We start from the raw sequence: 14,793 nt of genomic DNA on the forward strand, positions 1-14,793 counted from the left end.
ATGGTAGAACATATTATGTTTGGGACATAAAATGTTTGTAAATATAATATGCTTAGATGCAAACATATATTAATTTAGACATAGCCTATAAACATATATGTGTTTGGAAAGAGAGACCTAGAGAGTAAGCTGCAAGTAAAATAATGGAAGTAACCAATTGGCACCTTAAAAATATATGCACACAAAGAAAATTCCATTAAATTTTTTTTTCTACCAGTGTACGCCCTAAGGTGAAACATAATATGTTTGAACAATACAAACAATATTTTGTTTGGAACAATCCTAAAAATATATATGCTTGAAGCAAAATATGTTTGGGGTATATGTTACAGAAGCGATTTTTTTGAGGGTGTAGGAGACAAATTTGAATCATTCCGATTTTTTTTTAGACTTTTTGTTCGTGTGCTATCAGAGTCCTTTAGAAACTGTTCAACCTGTTTAGCTTTGCTAAATACCAAAAGTCAACGAATTTAAATTTCATTAATTGTAAAGAGTTTTTAGAATTATTGAAGCCAAGTTGATATTAGTCCAGCAAAATAATTATACCCACCATCATAGAATGGTGACGGGGGTATAATAAGTTTGTCATTCCGTTTGTAACACATCGAAATATTTCCGACTATATAAAGTATATATATCCTTGATCAGGGAGAAATTCTAAGACGATATAGCCATGTCCGTCTGTCTGGCTGTCTGTCTGTCTGTCTGTTGTAATCACGCTACAGTCTTCAATAATAAAGCAATAGTGTTGAAATTTCGCACAAGCTCGTCTTTTGTCTGCAGGCAGATCAAGTTCGAAGATGGGCTATATCGGTCCAAGTTTTGATATAGTCCCCATATAAACCGACCTCCCAATGTGGGGTCTTGGGCTTATAAAAACCTTAGTTTCTATCCAATTTGCCTGAAATTGGAAAGCTAGAGGTATTTTAGCACCATAAAGAGGTGTACCAAAAATGGTGACTATCGGTTGATGTTTAGGTATAGCCCCCATATAGACCGATCTCCCGATTTGGGGTCTTGGGCTTATAGAATCCGTAGTTTTTATCCAATTTGCCGGAAATTGGAAATCTAGCGGTATTTTAGAACAATAAAGAGCTGTGCCGAAAATGGTGAGTATCGGTCCATGTTTTTGTATAGCCCCCATATAGACCGATCGCCAGTTGTTACTTCTTGGGCGTCTAAAATCTGTAGTTTTTATCCAATTTGCCTGAAATTAGAAATCTAGAGGTATTTTAAAACCCTAAAGAGGTGTGCTGAAAATGATGAGTATCGGACCATGTTTTTATATAGCCCCCATATAGACCGATGTCCAGATTTTATTCTTGGGCTTATAGAAACCGTAGTTTTTATCCAACTTGCATCAAATTGGAAATCTAGAGGTATTTTAGGGTATGCCGAAAATGGTGAGTATAGGTCCATGTTTTGATATAGCGATCAGATAGACCGATCTCCCGATATTACTTTTTGGGCTTCCACTTTGCCTGAAATCGAAAATCTGGAGGTTTTTAGGAATACAAATAGGTGTGCAAGAAATGATTTTATTTTTTAGGCTTCTAGAATCCGTAGTTTTTATCCAATTTGCCTGAAATGAGAAATCTAGAGGTATTTTAGGACCTTAAATATGAGAGCCGAAAATGGCGTGTATTGGTCCATGTTTAGGTTTATCTCCCAAATAGACCAATCTCCCGATTTTACTTCTTGGGCTTTTAGAAACCATAGTTTTTATCAAATTTGCATGAAATTTCAAATCTAGAAGTATTTTAGGAACATAAAGAAGTGTGCCGAAAATGGTGAATATCGGTCCATGTGCACTGAAAATGAAAATTGCTTGAAACTGAATTATAGTTTCCAGATTTGACTTCTGGTAATCATTTAAATAATGGGGGTAAAAATCTACAGATGTTAGATTTTAAATCAAGGCGTTATTTCATCACTTTCTTGCACAAGATGTTTATGATTCCTCTAAAACTCAAACAAATATGGTTCTTATAAATCCAGAATCTGATCTAGTCTTCATAGGTAAAATCTTTGAATTTATCTTCGGGAAGTGTACTGGTTGAACTGATCTGCTTGTCACCAAATCCCCCTGAAATTTTCACAGGAAACTATAATATTTGATTCATGGTGGTGGGTATTTAAGATTCGGCCCGGCCGAACTTACTGCTTTATATACTTGTTTTTCATGTAGCGTAAGTATACCCATTTTTAAGTCGAATGAGCTGTAAGGACAAAACAACTTTCTTAAATAGTTTATCCACTCTTGGACTCACAATATTTTCTTACAGTGTATGTTAACTAGCTATGAATCCTATGCTATGAGAGGATGTATGTTAATTTCGTGAACTGCTGTTAAAAAGTACAATAGTGCAATAAATTTTCCCGGTTTTAATTACGCTTTGTGGAAATCTCAAAAATTTAGTTCAACTTTCGTGCGAGGTAGTTCATTCTTCCTATAAAATAGTTTACTGTTTTTTTTTTTCGGTGTATACGAAACGCATATAAGAAAACAGTTGTGTTTTTCCGATTTTCTTATATCCCTTATCTACTGTATATTTTCTTTATAAATACTTCGCCGATATATCCTTAATAGCCACTTTAAAAGGACATGTAGGCAAACAAAAAATAAAAAACGGTTTACACCATATTCCACTTACCTTTGCTTGAAATGTGATACCATTGAAAAAGGCCTGTTCGGCATGCAATGGTACTCGTAAATCCTGATCGTCCTGTACCAAGTCGTACGGTGTTGAAGGCATTTTTAAATAATTCAATAACACTGATTCAGACCACTTATAGTATCATGAAATTGTTTTCATTTTCTTTGTACTACGTTTGTACAGAGATTTCCTCAAATGCGACCAGATGAGACCGGTGGAATTGCGACGAGTGGTCATAGACAACCCCAAAAGCTAAAGGATACCGGTGATATGGATCTTCTGTGACAAGGATATTGCTTAATATGATATGGTTTTGTGTGAGTATGCCAATGAATCCAATGGAAGCTATCGTAGGCTATGAATTAATTATCACCAAAAAAAAACTGAAAAAACACACGCGGACAATGGCAGACCGGCTTCCTAAAATTTTAACTTGAATAATACTTTCATAAAAAACAACACTGAGCATTCAATTTTATTGACTTTTATGATTTTTTTTTTTCTTTTTTGTGCAATTGCTATATTTTTTTTTTTTTTTTGGCTTCCTTTTTTTCTTAATGACCTCTAATTGGAAATATGGTAACAGATGGCACTTCGTTATTGAATTATCTTTTCGTTTTTCTTTTTTTAAGTGGAATATTTCAGATTTTCATTAGCTCTGGCAAAGGAAGATGATGATATGGATGGCGATATTTCAACTGTGCAACTGGAAGTAGCTAAAAGGAAAAGAGAAAACGAAATTTAGTGGAAAATCAATTTATATTTAATTAAAATATGCAAAATAAAAAAAATGCATATAATTGGCATATTGTAAGATTTCACAAAATAAGTAGGAAATAAACTAAATAGTATTACAATAATCTTTGAACGATTTAATCAAAAATATATCCTATGGTGCGTATTATGAGGGTTGAAGAGTCATAGACAGAATGTATGACATCCCAGCAAATAAAGAGCTTAAAACAAGTATATTCGGCCGTAAGTTCGGCCAGGCCGAATCTTATGTACCCTCCACAATGGATTGCGTAGAAACTTCTACGAAAGACTGTCATCCACAATCGAAATAATTGGGTTGTGGTGAGTGAGTTAGTCCATACGTGGTATATATTAGACAAAAAAAAGGTATGTATACACTGAAAAAAATATTGTCGTGAGGTCAAAGATTTCATGTCTTTAAAATACGAATATAAATTTTGATTAGCATTGAAGACGCATTTCTCTAATATAAAGTTTTTTTTTCCTTGTCCAAAAGTCGATAAACTTTTCAATGTAGTCGTATTGTCCTTTGATTTGATTTAAAAATGGATATCATAACATGAAAGAAAAAATGTTTGGGCTAAGATCAACTTGACTTTAATAATTTAGAAAACATCTTTAAATTTAATGAAATTGTCTTTAAATGTGTTGTCTTTTTGCATCTTGACTACAAAGCAAAAAATCGTTCACATATAGGACATGTTTTTCAAAACTTTATTTTAAAGAAGTTTTTTACTTCAAGCATAGGATAATTTCTACTGGAAGTCGAGTCTTAATTAGGAAAATAAAGTTGTCGTTAACTCGTTTTTAAAGGACTTTAATAGCATACGACGAAAAAAAGTTGAAAAAGCGAAAAATTAAAATTTGCTTCCTGGAAGCAAGTACACAAAACCCAAATTTAAAAGAGAATTGTGTCTTAAAAGTATCCTTACTTGTATTCTCCGCGTCTTTGGCTCGGAATCAATACCAAAATTTTTAAAGTAAAGACAAAATCTTTGGTCTACAAATAATTACGAATCGATATGGACTTTTGCACGGTACGTAAAGAGCCAGAATTGAAATATGGGGATCGCTTATATGTGGGCTATATACAATTATGAACTTGATATAGACCAATTTTTGTGTGATTGGGGATCTATTTATCTGAGGGCTATATATAACTATAGACCGATATGGACCTAGTTTGGCATGGTTGTTAACGGTCATATACTAGCACAATGTACCACATTTCAACTGACTCGGATGAAATTTGCTCCTCCAAGTGGCTCCAAAACCAAATCTCGGGATCGGTTTATATGGGGGCTATATATGATTATGGACTGATATGGACCACTTTTGGCATGGTTGTTAAATATCATGTACTAACATCACGTACCAAATTTCAACCGAATGGAATGAATTTTGCTCTTCCAAGGGGCTCCGGAGGTCAAATCTGGGGATCGGTTTATATGGGGGATATATATAATTATGGACCGATGTGGACCAATTTTTGCGTGGTTAGTAGAGACCATATATTAGCACCATGTACCAACTTTCAACCAAATCGGATTAAGTTTGCTCTTCCAAGGGGCTCCGGAGGTCAAATCTGGGGATCGGTTTATATGGGGGCTAAATATAATTATGGACCGATTTCGACCAATTTTTGCATGGGTGTTTGAGGCCATATATTAACACCACATACACAATTTCAACCGAATCGGTTGAATTTTGCTCTTCCGCGAGGCTCCGGAGGTGAAATATGGGGATCGGTTAATATGGGGGATATATATAATTATGGACCGATGTGGACCAATTCTTGCGTGGTTAGTAGAGACCATATATTAACACCATATACCAACTTTCAGCCGGATCGGATGAAATGTGCTTCTCTTAGAGGCTCCGCAAGCCAAATCGGGGGGTCGGTTTATATGCACAGAAAAATATTTCACAAAAATTTTTCCAATTATAATCTTAATTGAGTTTTAAAAAATATTCAATTAAAAATTTAATTGATTAAACAAATTTTTAAATTGAAAAAAAAAATCAACCACACAAATTAATAGTATCAATTAATTTTTTAATTGACTGTCAATTAATTTTTTAATTGGTACTATCATTTCTGTGATTGAAGACATTTCAATTAAAAAATTAATTGGATCAATTAATTTCGTGATTGAATCAGAAAAAAATTTTTTGTGTGTGGGATGAAATTTGCTTCTCTTAGGGGCTCCGCAAACCAAATCTGGGGATCGGATTATATGGGGGCTATATATAGTTATAGACCGATGTGGACCAATTTTGCACGGTTTTAGAGACCATATACTAACACCATGTACCAAATTTCAGCCGGATCGGATGAAAATTGCTTCTCTTAGAGGATATGCAAGCCATATCTTGGGGTCCGTTTATATTGGGGCTATACGTAAAAATGGACCGATATGGCCTATTTGCAATACCATACGACCTACATTAATAACAACTATTTGTGTTAGCGTGATTTCAACAGACGGACGGACGGACATGCTCAGATCGACTCAGAATTTCACCACGACCCAGAATATATATACTTTATGGGGTCTTAGAACAATATTTCGATGTGTTACAAACGGAATGACAAAATTAATATACCCCCATCCTATGGTGCATGGTATAAAAAGTAGTTTGGATCCTCAATTTTTGATCCGGAAGAAGTGCAAACTTAGATCTTCTCCAATGAGTTTTACATGGGCTTGTCATAGGACGGAAGTACTTCATTGTTTGAACCTTCGCATTGCTTTGGAAGTTTTGCTTTGGAAGTTCATTTGGATGAAGAAATTGAAAGAACTATAAAACAATTTTTTTCCAATTTTACTTTTTATACCCACCACCATAGAATGGTAACGGGGGTATAACAAGTTTGCCATTCCGTTTGTAACACATCGAAATATTGATTTCCGACTATATAAAGTATATATATTCTTGATCAGGGAGAAATTCTAAGACGATATAACCATGTCCGTCTGTCTGTCTGTCTGTTGTAATCACGCTACAGTCTTCAATAATGAAGCAATCGTGCTGAAATTTTTCACAAACTCGTATTTTGTCTGCAGGCAGGTCAAGTTCGAAGATGGGCTATATCGGTTCAGGTTTTGATATAGTCCCCATATAAACCGACCTCCCGATTTTGGGTCTTGGGCTTATAGAAATCGTAGTTTCTATCCAATTTGCCTGAAATTTTAAATCTAGAGGTATTTTATGACCATAAAGAGGTGTGCCAAGAATGGTGAGTATCGGTCCATGTTTTGGTATAGCCCCCATATAGACCGATCTCCCGATTTACTTCTTGAGCTTTTAGAAACCGCAGTTTTTATTCAATTTACCTGAAATTGGAAATCTAGAGGTATTGTGGGGCCACAAATACGTGTGCCAAAAATTGTGAGTATCGGTCCATATTTTGGTATAGCCCCCATATACACCGATCTCCCGATTTAACTCCTTGGGCTTATAGAAACCGCAGTTTTTATTCAATTTACCTGAAATTGGAAATCTAGAGGTATTGTAGGACCACAAATACGTGTGCCAAAAATTGTGAGTATCGGTCCATGTTTTGGTATATCCCCCATATAGACCGATATCCCGATTTACTTCTTGGGCTTTTAGAAACCGTAGTTTTTATCCAATTTGTCTGAAATTGGAAATCTAGAGGTATTTTAGGACCATAAAGAGGTGTGCCGAAAATGGTGAGTATCGGTCCATATTTTAGTATAGCCCCCATATGGACCGATTTCCCGATTTTACTTCTTGGGCTTCTAGAATCCGAAGTTTTTATCCTATTTGCCTGAAAGTGGAAATCTAGAGGTATTTTCGGGTCATGAAAAGATGTGCCGAAAACGGTGAGTATCGGTCCATATTTTAGTATAGCCCCCATAAGAACGATCTCCAGATTTAACTCCTTGGGTTTCTAGAAACCGTAGTTTTTATCTGATTTGCCTGAAATTGAAAATATTCTGGTAATTTAGGCTCACAAAAACGTGTATCGGATTAAGTTTTTATCGGTCCATTTGGTAATGCCTCCATACACAGCGACTTTACTTCTTGAGGGTGTAGAAGGCGCACTGATCATGAAAATTGCTTGAAACTCAATGTAAAATTTCCAGATTTTACTTCTATAGATTTAAGATTTCAAATCAAGACGCTATTTTATAATTTTCTTGTATTTACATTTACAAGAGATGTAAATGATTCCTCTAAAACTCAAACAAAAATTGTTCTTATAAATCGAGAATCTGATATAGTCCTCATAGGTGAAATCTTTAAATTTATCTTCGGGAAGTGTCCTCAAGTCCTCAAGCCCTCCTGAAATTTCAAAGGAAACCCTAATATTTGGTTCATGGTGGTGGGTATTTAAGATTCGGCCCGGCCGAACTTAGTGCTGTATATACTTGTTTCTATTTATTTTTTTACGAATTTTAATTGTCCAGAACTTAAATGTTCACTTAAAACGACCTAAGTCCGTACATTCTACGACTTGTCCAATAGAACTGCATCGGATGTGGAAAAATTGATGGGGGATTCCGGGATGCGCTTTAGAAGAAACATTTTTGCTGAGATGTAATGCAACAAAGTAAAGCCCTATATTTTTATACCCTCCACCATAGGATGGGGGTATATTAACTTTGTCATTCCGTTTGTAACACATCGAAATATTGCTCTAAGACCCCATAAAGTATATATTCTGGGTCGTGGTGAAATTCTGAGTCGATCTGAACATGTCCGTCCGTCCGTCCGTCTGTTGAAATCACGCTAACTTCCGAACGAAACAAGCTATCGACTTGAAACTTGGCACAAGTAGTTGTTATTGATGTAGGTCGGATGGTATTGCAAATGGGCCATATCGGTCCACTTTTACGTATAGCCCCCATATAAACCGATCCCCCGATTTGGCTTTCGGAGCCTCTAAGAGAAGCAAATTTCATCCGATCCGGCTGAAATTTGGTACATGGTGTTAATATATGGTTTCTAACAACCATGCAAAAATTGGTTCACATAGGTATATAATTATATATATCCCCCATATAAACCGATCCCCCGACTTGGCTTGGGGTGCCTCTAAGAGAAGCAAATTTCGTCCGATCCGGCTGAAATTTGGTATATGGTGTTAGTATATGGTATCTAACATCCATGCAAAAATTGGTCCATATCGGTCCATAATTATATATAGCCCCCATATAAACCGATCACCAGATTTGACCTCCGGAGCCTCTTGGAAGACCAAAATTCATCTGATTCAGTTGAAATTTTGTACGTGATGTTAATATATGGCCGCAAACACCCATGCAAAAATTGGTCGATATCGGTCCATAATTGTATATAGGCCCCATATAAACCGATCCCCAGATTTGACCTCCGGAGCACCTTGGAAAAGCAAAATTTTTCCCATTCGGATGAAATTTGGTACGTAATGTTAGTATAGGGTATCCAACAACCATGCAGGAATTGGTTCCTATCAGTCCATAATAATATATAGCTCCCATATAAACCGATCCCCAGACTTGACCTCCGGTGCATTTTGGAGAAGCAAAATTCATTCGATCTGGTTGAAATTTGGTACGTGGTGGTAGTTTATTTAACAACCATGTGAGTTGAAATTTGTGGATGACAGTCTTTCGTAGAAGTTTCTATGCAATCCATGATGGAGGGTACATAAGATTCGGCCTGGCCGAACTTACGGCCGTATATACTTGTTTATTCTAATATTTCTAAAGCAAAAAATGCCGAAAATAACATCGAATTTTCAGAATCACTTTATATTCACGCATAGAAGCAACATGATCACCTCAAACATGTTTCTAGACCATTAAGTTATTTTTATTCCCCATATTGAGATTTTTTGTTGGAAAAACTATTTTTGTTTTTTCTCGCAAAAAACCAAATTTTTTCCAATTAAAAAGTTGATTGAAGTTGAAAATTTTTTCAAATAATAAATTAATTGATACAATTAACTTTTTAATGAAGATAGAAGCATTAAGTTAATTAATTCAATGATTGAAAATTTTTAAGTTCTTAATTAAAAAAATATATATAAAATATATATTAAAAAAATTTTATATTTAACTTTTTAATCAAACTAAGTTAAAAACAAGTAAGGAAAGTCTAAAGTCGGGCGGGGCCGACTATATTATACCCTGCACCACTTTGTAGATCTAAATTTTCGATACCATATCACATCCGTTAAATGTGTTGGGGGCTATATATAAAGGTTTGTCCCAAAAACATACATTTAAATATCACTCGATCTGGACAGAATTTGATAGACTTCTACAAAATCTATAGACTCAAAATTTAAGCCGGCTAATGCACTAGGGTGGAACACAATGTTAGTAAAAAAATATGGGAAACATTTAAATCTGAAGCAATTTTAAGGAAACTTCGAAAAAGTTTATTTATGATTTATCGCTCGATATATATGTATTAGAAGTTTAGGAAAATTAGAGTCAATTTTACAACTTTTCGACTAAGCAGTGGCGATTTTACAAGGAAAATGTTGGTATTTTGACCATTTTTGTCGAAATCAGAAAAACATATATATGGGAGCTATATCTAAATATGAACCGATTTCAACCGATTTCAACCAAATTTGGCACGCATAGCTACAATGCTAATTCTACTCCCTGTGCAAAATTTCAACTAAATCGGAGCAAAAAATTGGCCTCTGTGGTCATATGAGTGTAAATCGGGCGAATGCTATATATGGGAGCTATATCTAAATCTGAACCGATTTGAACAAAATTTGGCACGCATAGCTATAATGCTAATTATACTCCCTGCGCAAAATTCCAACCAAATTGGGGTAAAACTCTAGCTTCTGGGACCGTATTAGTCCATATCGGGCGAAAGATATATATGGGAGCTATATCTAAATCTGAACCGATTTCAATAAAATTTGGCACACTTGACTATAGTACTAATTGTTCTTCTTGTGCAAAATTTTAAGCAAATTAGGGTAAAACTCTGGCTTCTGGGGCCATATAAGTCCATATCGGGCGAAATATATATATGGGAGCTATATCTAAATTTGAACCGATTTCTTCCAAAATCAATAGGGATCTATTCTGAGCCAAAACACATACTTGTGCCAAATTTGAAGTCGATTGGACTAAAACTGCGACCTAGACTTTGATTACAAAAATGTGTTCACGGACAGACGGACATGGCTATATCGACTCAGGACCCCACCCTGAGCATTCTTGCCAAAGACACCATGTGTCTATCTCGTCTCCTTCTGGGTGTTGCGAACATATGCACTAACTTATAATACCCTGTTCCACAATGTGGAGCAGGGTATAAAAATAATTGAACTTTTCAAATTAAATCAATTAATTTTTTAATCAAATATTTTTTATGCCCAAATTAAACTGTGATTGATACTATCATTTTCGTGATTGAAGGCATTACATTTAAACAATTAATTGGATCAATTAATTTTGTGATTGTATCAGAAAAACATTTTTGTGTGTGCACGAAAACGATGGCATCAATCACAGTTTTAATTGAACATTAAAAAATTCTTGATTAGAAATTAATTGATTTCATTAGCACATTTCAATTAATTTTTTAATTGATTCAATTGAAAATTTAATTGATATTGATTGCAAAACTCAAATAATTTTTCCATTAATTGACTTACTTTCTTAATTGACTTACCCCCATTTTCATGAAGCTCCGTTAGTGCTACGTTAGCTAGCGAACTTTTAAACCGTACTATGGACAAATCTGCCATCTTGCTAATAAAGGGTGATTCTTTTGAGGTTAGGATTTTCATGCATTAGTATTTGACAGATCACGTGGGATTTCAGACATGGTGTCAAAGAGAAAGATGCTCAGTATGCTTTGACATTTCATCATGAATAGACTTACTAACGAGCCACAACGTCGAATTTTCAGTGAATGGGCCCTAGAAAAGTTGGCAGAAAATCCGCTTTTTTATCGACAAATTTTGTTCAGCGATGAGGCTCATTTCTGGTTGAATGGCTACGTAAATAAGCAAAATTGCCGCATTTGGAGTGAAGAGCAACCAGAAGCCGTTCAAGAACTGCCCATGCATCCCGAAAAATGCACTGTTTGGTGTGGTTTGTACGCTGGTGGAATCATTGGACCGTATTTTTTCAAAGATGCTGTTGGACGCAACGTTACGGTGAATGGCGATCGCTATCGTTCGATGCTAACAAACTTTTTGTTGCCAAAAATGGAAGAACTGAACTTGGTTGACATGTGGTTTCAACAAGATGGCGCTACATGCCACACAGCTCGCGATTCTATGGCCATTTTGAGGGAAAACTTCGGAGAACAATTCATCTCAAGAAATGGACCGGTAAGTTGGCCACCAAGATCATGCGATTTGACGCCTTTAGACTATTTTTTGTGGGGCTACGTCAAGTCTAAAGTCTACAGAAATAAGCCAGCAACTATTCCAGCTTTGGAAGACAACATTTCCGAAGAAATTCGGGCTATTCCGGCCGAAATGCTCGAAAAAGTTGCCCAAAATTGGACTTTCCGAATGGACCACCTAAGACGCAGCCGCGGTCAACATTTAAATGAAATTATCTTCAAAAAGTAAATGTCATGGACCAATCTAACGTTTCAAATAAAGAACCGATGAGATTTTGCAAATTTTATGCGTTTTTTTTTTTTTAAAAAGTTATCAAGCTCTTAACAAATCACCCTTTATATTCAAAATGCCAGTTAGGAACTTAACTGCTAAAAATGTTTCAGTTAAAGTTAACCGGAGAGAAGATATTTGCAATTTACTTTTTATTAACTGGCAGTTAAAGCCTAACGGAGCTACATGGTTAGGTTAGGTTAGGTTATGTGGCAGCCCGATGTATCAGGCTCACTTAGACTATTCAGTCCATTGTGATACCACAGTGGTGAACTTCTCTCTTATCACTGAGTGCTGCCCGATTCCATGTTAAGCTCAATGACAAGGGACCTCCTTTTTATAGCCGAGTCCGAACGGCGTTACACATTGCAGTGAAACCACTTAGAGAAGCTTTGTAACCCTCAGAAATGTCACCAGCATTACTGAGGTGGGATAATCCACCGCTGAAAAACTTTTTGGTGTTCGGTCGTAGCAGGAATCGAACCCACGACCTTGTGTATGCAAGGCGGGCATGCTAACCATTGCACCACGGTGGCTCCCAACGGAGCTACATGAAAATGGCCGTTAGTGTTTTTAGTTTGATTAAAAAATTTTTTGTTTGAAATAAATTTTTAGTTAAAAATTAAACACAAATTTCCATCACTTCCGAGTTTGATTAAAATGTTAATTGTATCAAGTTATTTATTAATTGAAAAAAAAAATTCAATCAACTTTTTAATTGGAAATATTTTGATGATAGTTTTTTCTGTGTAGGATAATGCAGAACAGTCAATTGTGAGTGGCTCACAATAATTTGTTTGCCAATTCTCTTCCAAGAAATCGGAAAAACCAACCGCCGAAGACGGATCACTCACATCACCTAGACAATTCAAGTACTCATACATCGGCTCAACCAATAGCATTTTTGACCAATCAAAACATCGATTTGATGGGTCATCCGCCGTGTGGTCTTAACTTGGCACCAAATGACTTTATTGCCGTACGCAAAAAAAAAATAAAATGGGAAGTCAAAGTTTTACGACACCTGAAAAGTGCTTCGACAATTGGTTTAAACGCATGCAAAAGTATAGAGATCTTAATGGGAAATATTTTGAAAAATAATAAAGCGATTTTCGATGATTAATATTTGTTTTTATTCTTTAATCCCGAAAAACAAAAGGCAACCCTCGTATGTTCCAAAGATTTTATATTAGTTTCTGAATATTACATGATTACACTCAAAAATCATGTATTAAGCATTTAATCCAAAACACATATCTCTTTTTAAACCGAAACATATAACAAACATCTAAAAAGAACTTTATCTAAAAAGAACTTTAATTACATTATTTCTAAGTTCAAATAACTCTGACCAAATTCTCGGATAATTGAAGGGAAATTCAAAAATTGGCCAATTAAAGCAATTATAACAAAATGGATGGAAGTGCAAATCACTGGCAATTCTAATACAATTACATTGCTATTAAATAGAAATCGGGGGGCTGAAGGGAAACAGTCAATGATTCATGACAATTTGCCAAGTATTTGTATGCATTGTACACAACACATGACTACAAGTTCGAGATCAATAATTCAGCTAACAAAATGTGGTAATGGCAATACAGAAATGTTATACGTTTTTGATTTCCACAACAATGCAATTTTTTTTTCGTCAATTTTCATTTGAAAATAAAATCCAAAATAAAATCCCTATCGAGTAGAAATAAAATACCAATAAACATTGACGACAATTGTTAATTTTCAATAATATATGATAATGCAAATAAATCGTTGGATCGTGAATCATACATTCGCTTTTTGCTACGAACTTGAATTTCAATTTTTAATGTCAGCTTTAAATATAAGCCAGCTATAGTAAATGATGATGATATGAGAAAAATCCCCACATGGTGAATAGTAAAATATTGTCTATTACTTTTCAGATTTAAGAAAATTTAATGTCATATACTGATGTCATTGTCTTCCAAATGCTAAATGGAAATGCTACAGCCAAAGATTTATATTTAAAGGAAATACATTTGAGATTTTAGACAAAGTTCAAGTTCAATGAAAGCATTGCATAGTAAATGACGACAATAAAATATACCTTCAAATAAGTTTGGCATGCAAAGCTAGAATGTTATTTGTAATCCCTGTGATATTTATCACTTATATCACAGTAAAACGTTGGCCTCTGTTGTCATATAACTGTAACTTACTTGGGTGAAAGATATACATGGGAGCTATAACTTAATCTGAACCGACTTCAGCTAAATTTGGCACATTTGACTACACTATTCATTGTACTCCTTGTGTTAAATTTGAAGCACCTCACAAGCGAAATATATATGGGAGTTCTATGTAACTCGGAAACGATTGCTTCCACAATCCAGAGGGCTCTATTCTGACCTAGAACACATACTTGCGTCAGATTTTAAGTCGACTTAATTTTCTATAGAAATAAAATTTTGAAAAAACTTTCTATAAAAATAAAATTTTGACGAAATTTTCTACAGAAATAACATTTTAACAAAATTTTCTATAGAAATAACAATTTAACAAAAATTTCTAGACAAACAAATTTTGGCAAAATTTTCTATAAAAATAAAATTTTGATAACATTTTCTATAGAAATACAATTTTGACAAATTTTCTATAAAAATAAAATGTTGAGAACATTGTCCATAGGAATAAAAATTTGGAAAAATTTTATATTTAACATAATCTTATATATTAATAAAATTTTGAAAACAAAAACTATAGTAATAAAATTTTGACAAAATT

The 14,793-nt window shown here is 34.7% G+C and overlaps 1 protein-coding gene across 2 annotated transcripts in view; it reads right to left on the reverse strand.

Moving 5' to 3' along the window:
* Positions 1–14,793, reverse strand: part of LOC142237265 (capon-like protein) — a 795,171-nt gene that overhangs the window by 692,663 nt on the left and 87,715 nt on the right. For both annotated transcript variants that reach the window (XM_075308681.1, XM_075308680.1), the window contains exon 2: positions 2,655–3,373. In XM_075308681.1, the coding sequence (XP_075164796.1) occupies positions 2,655–2,756 (102 nt within the window). In that variant the 5' untranslated portion in view covers positions 2,757–3,373. The remainder of the gene's footprint in view (positions 1–2,654; positions 3,374–14,793) is intronic.

This window comes from Haematobia irritans, chromosome 4 (genome assembly GCF_050003625.1).
Source record: "Haematobia irritans isolate KBUSLIRL chromosome 4, ASM5000362v1, whole genome shotgun sequence".
Lineage (NCBI taxonomy): Eukaryota > Metazoa > Arthropoda > Insecta > Diptera > Muscidae > Haematobia > Haematobia irritans.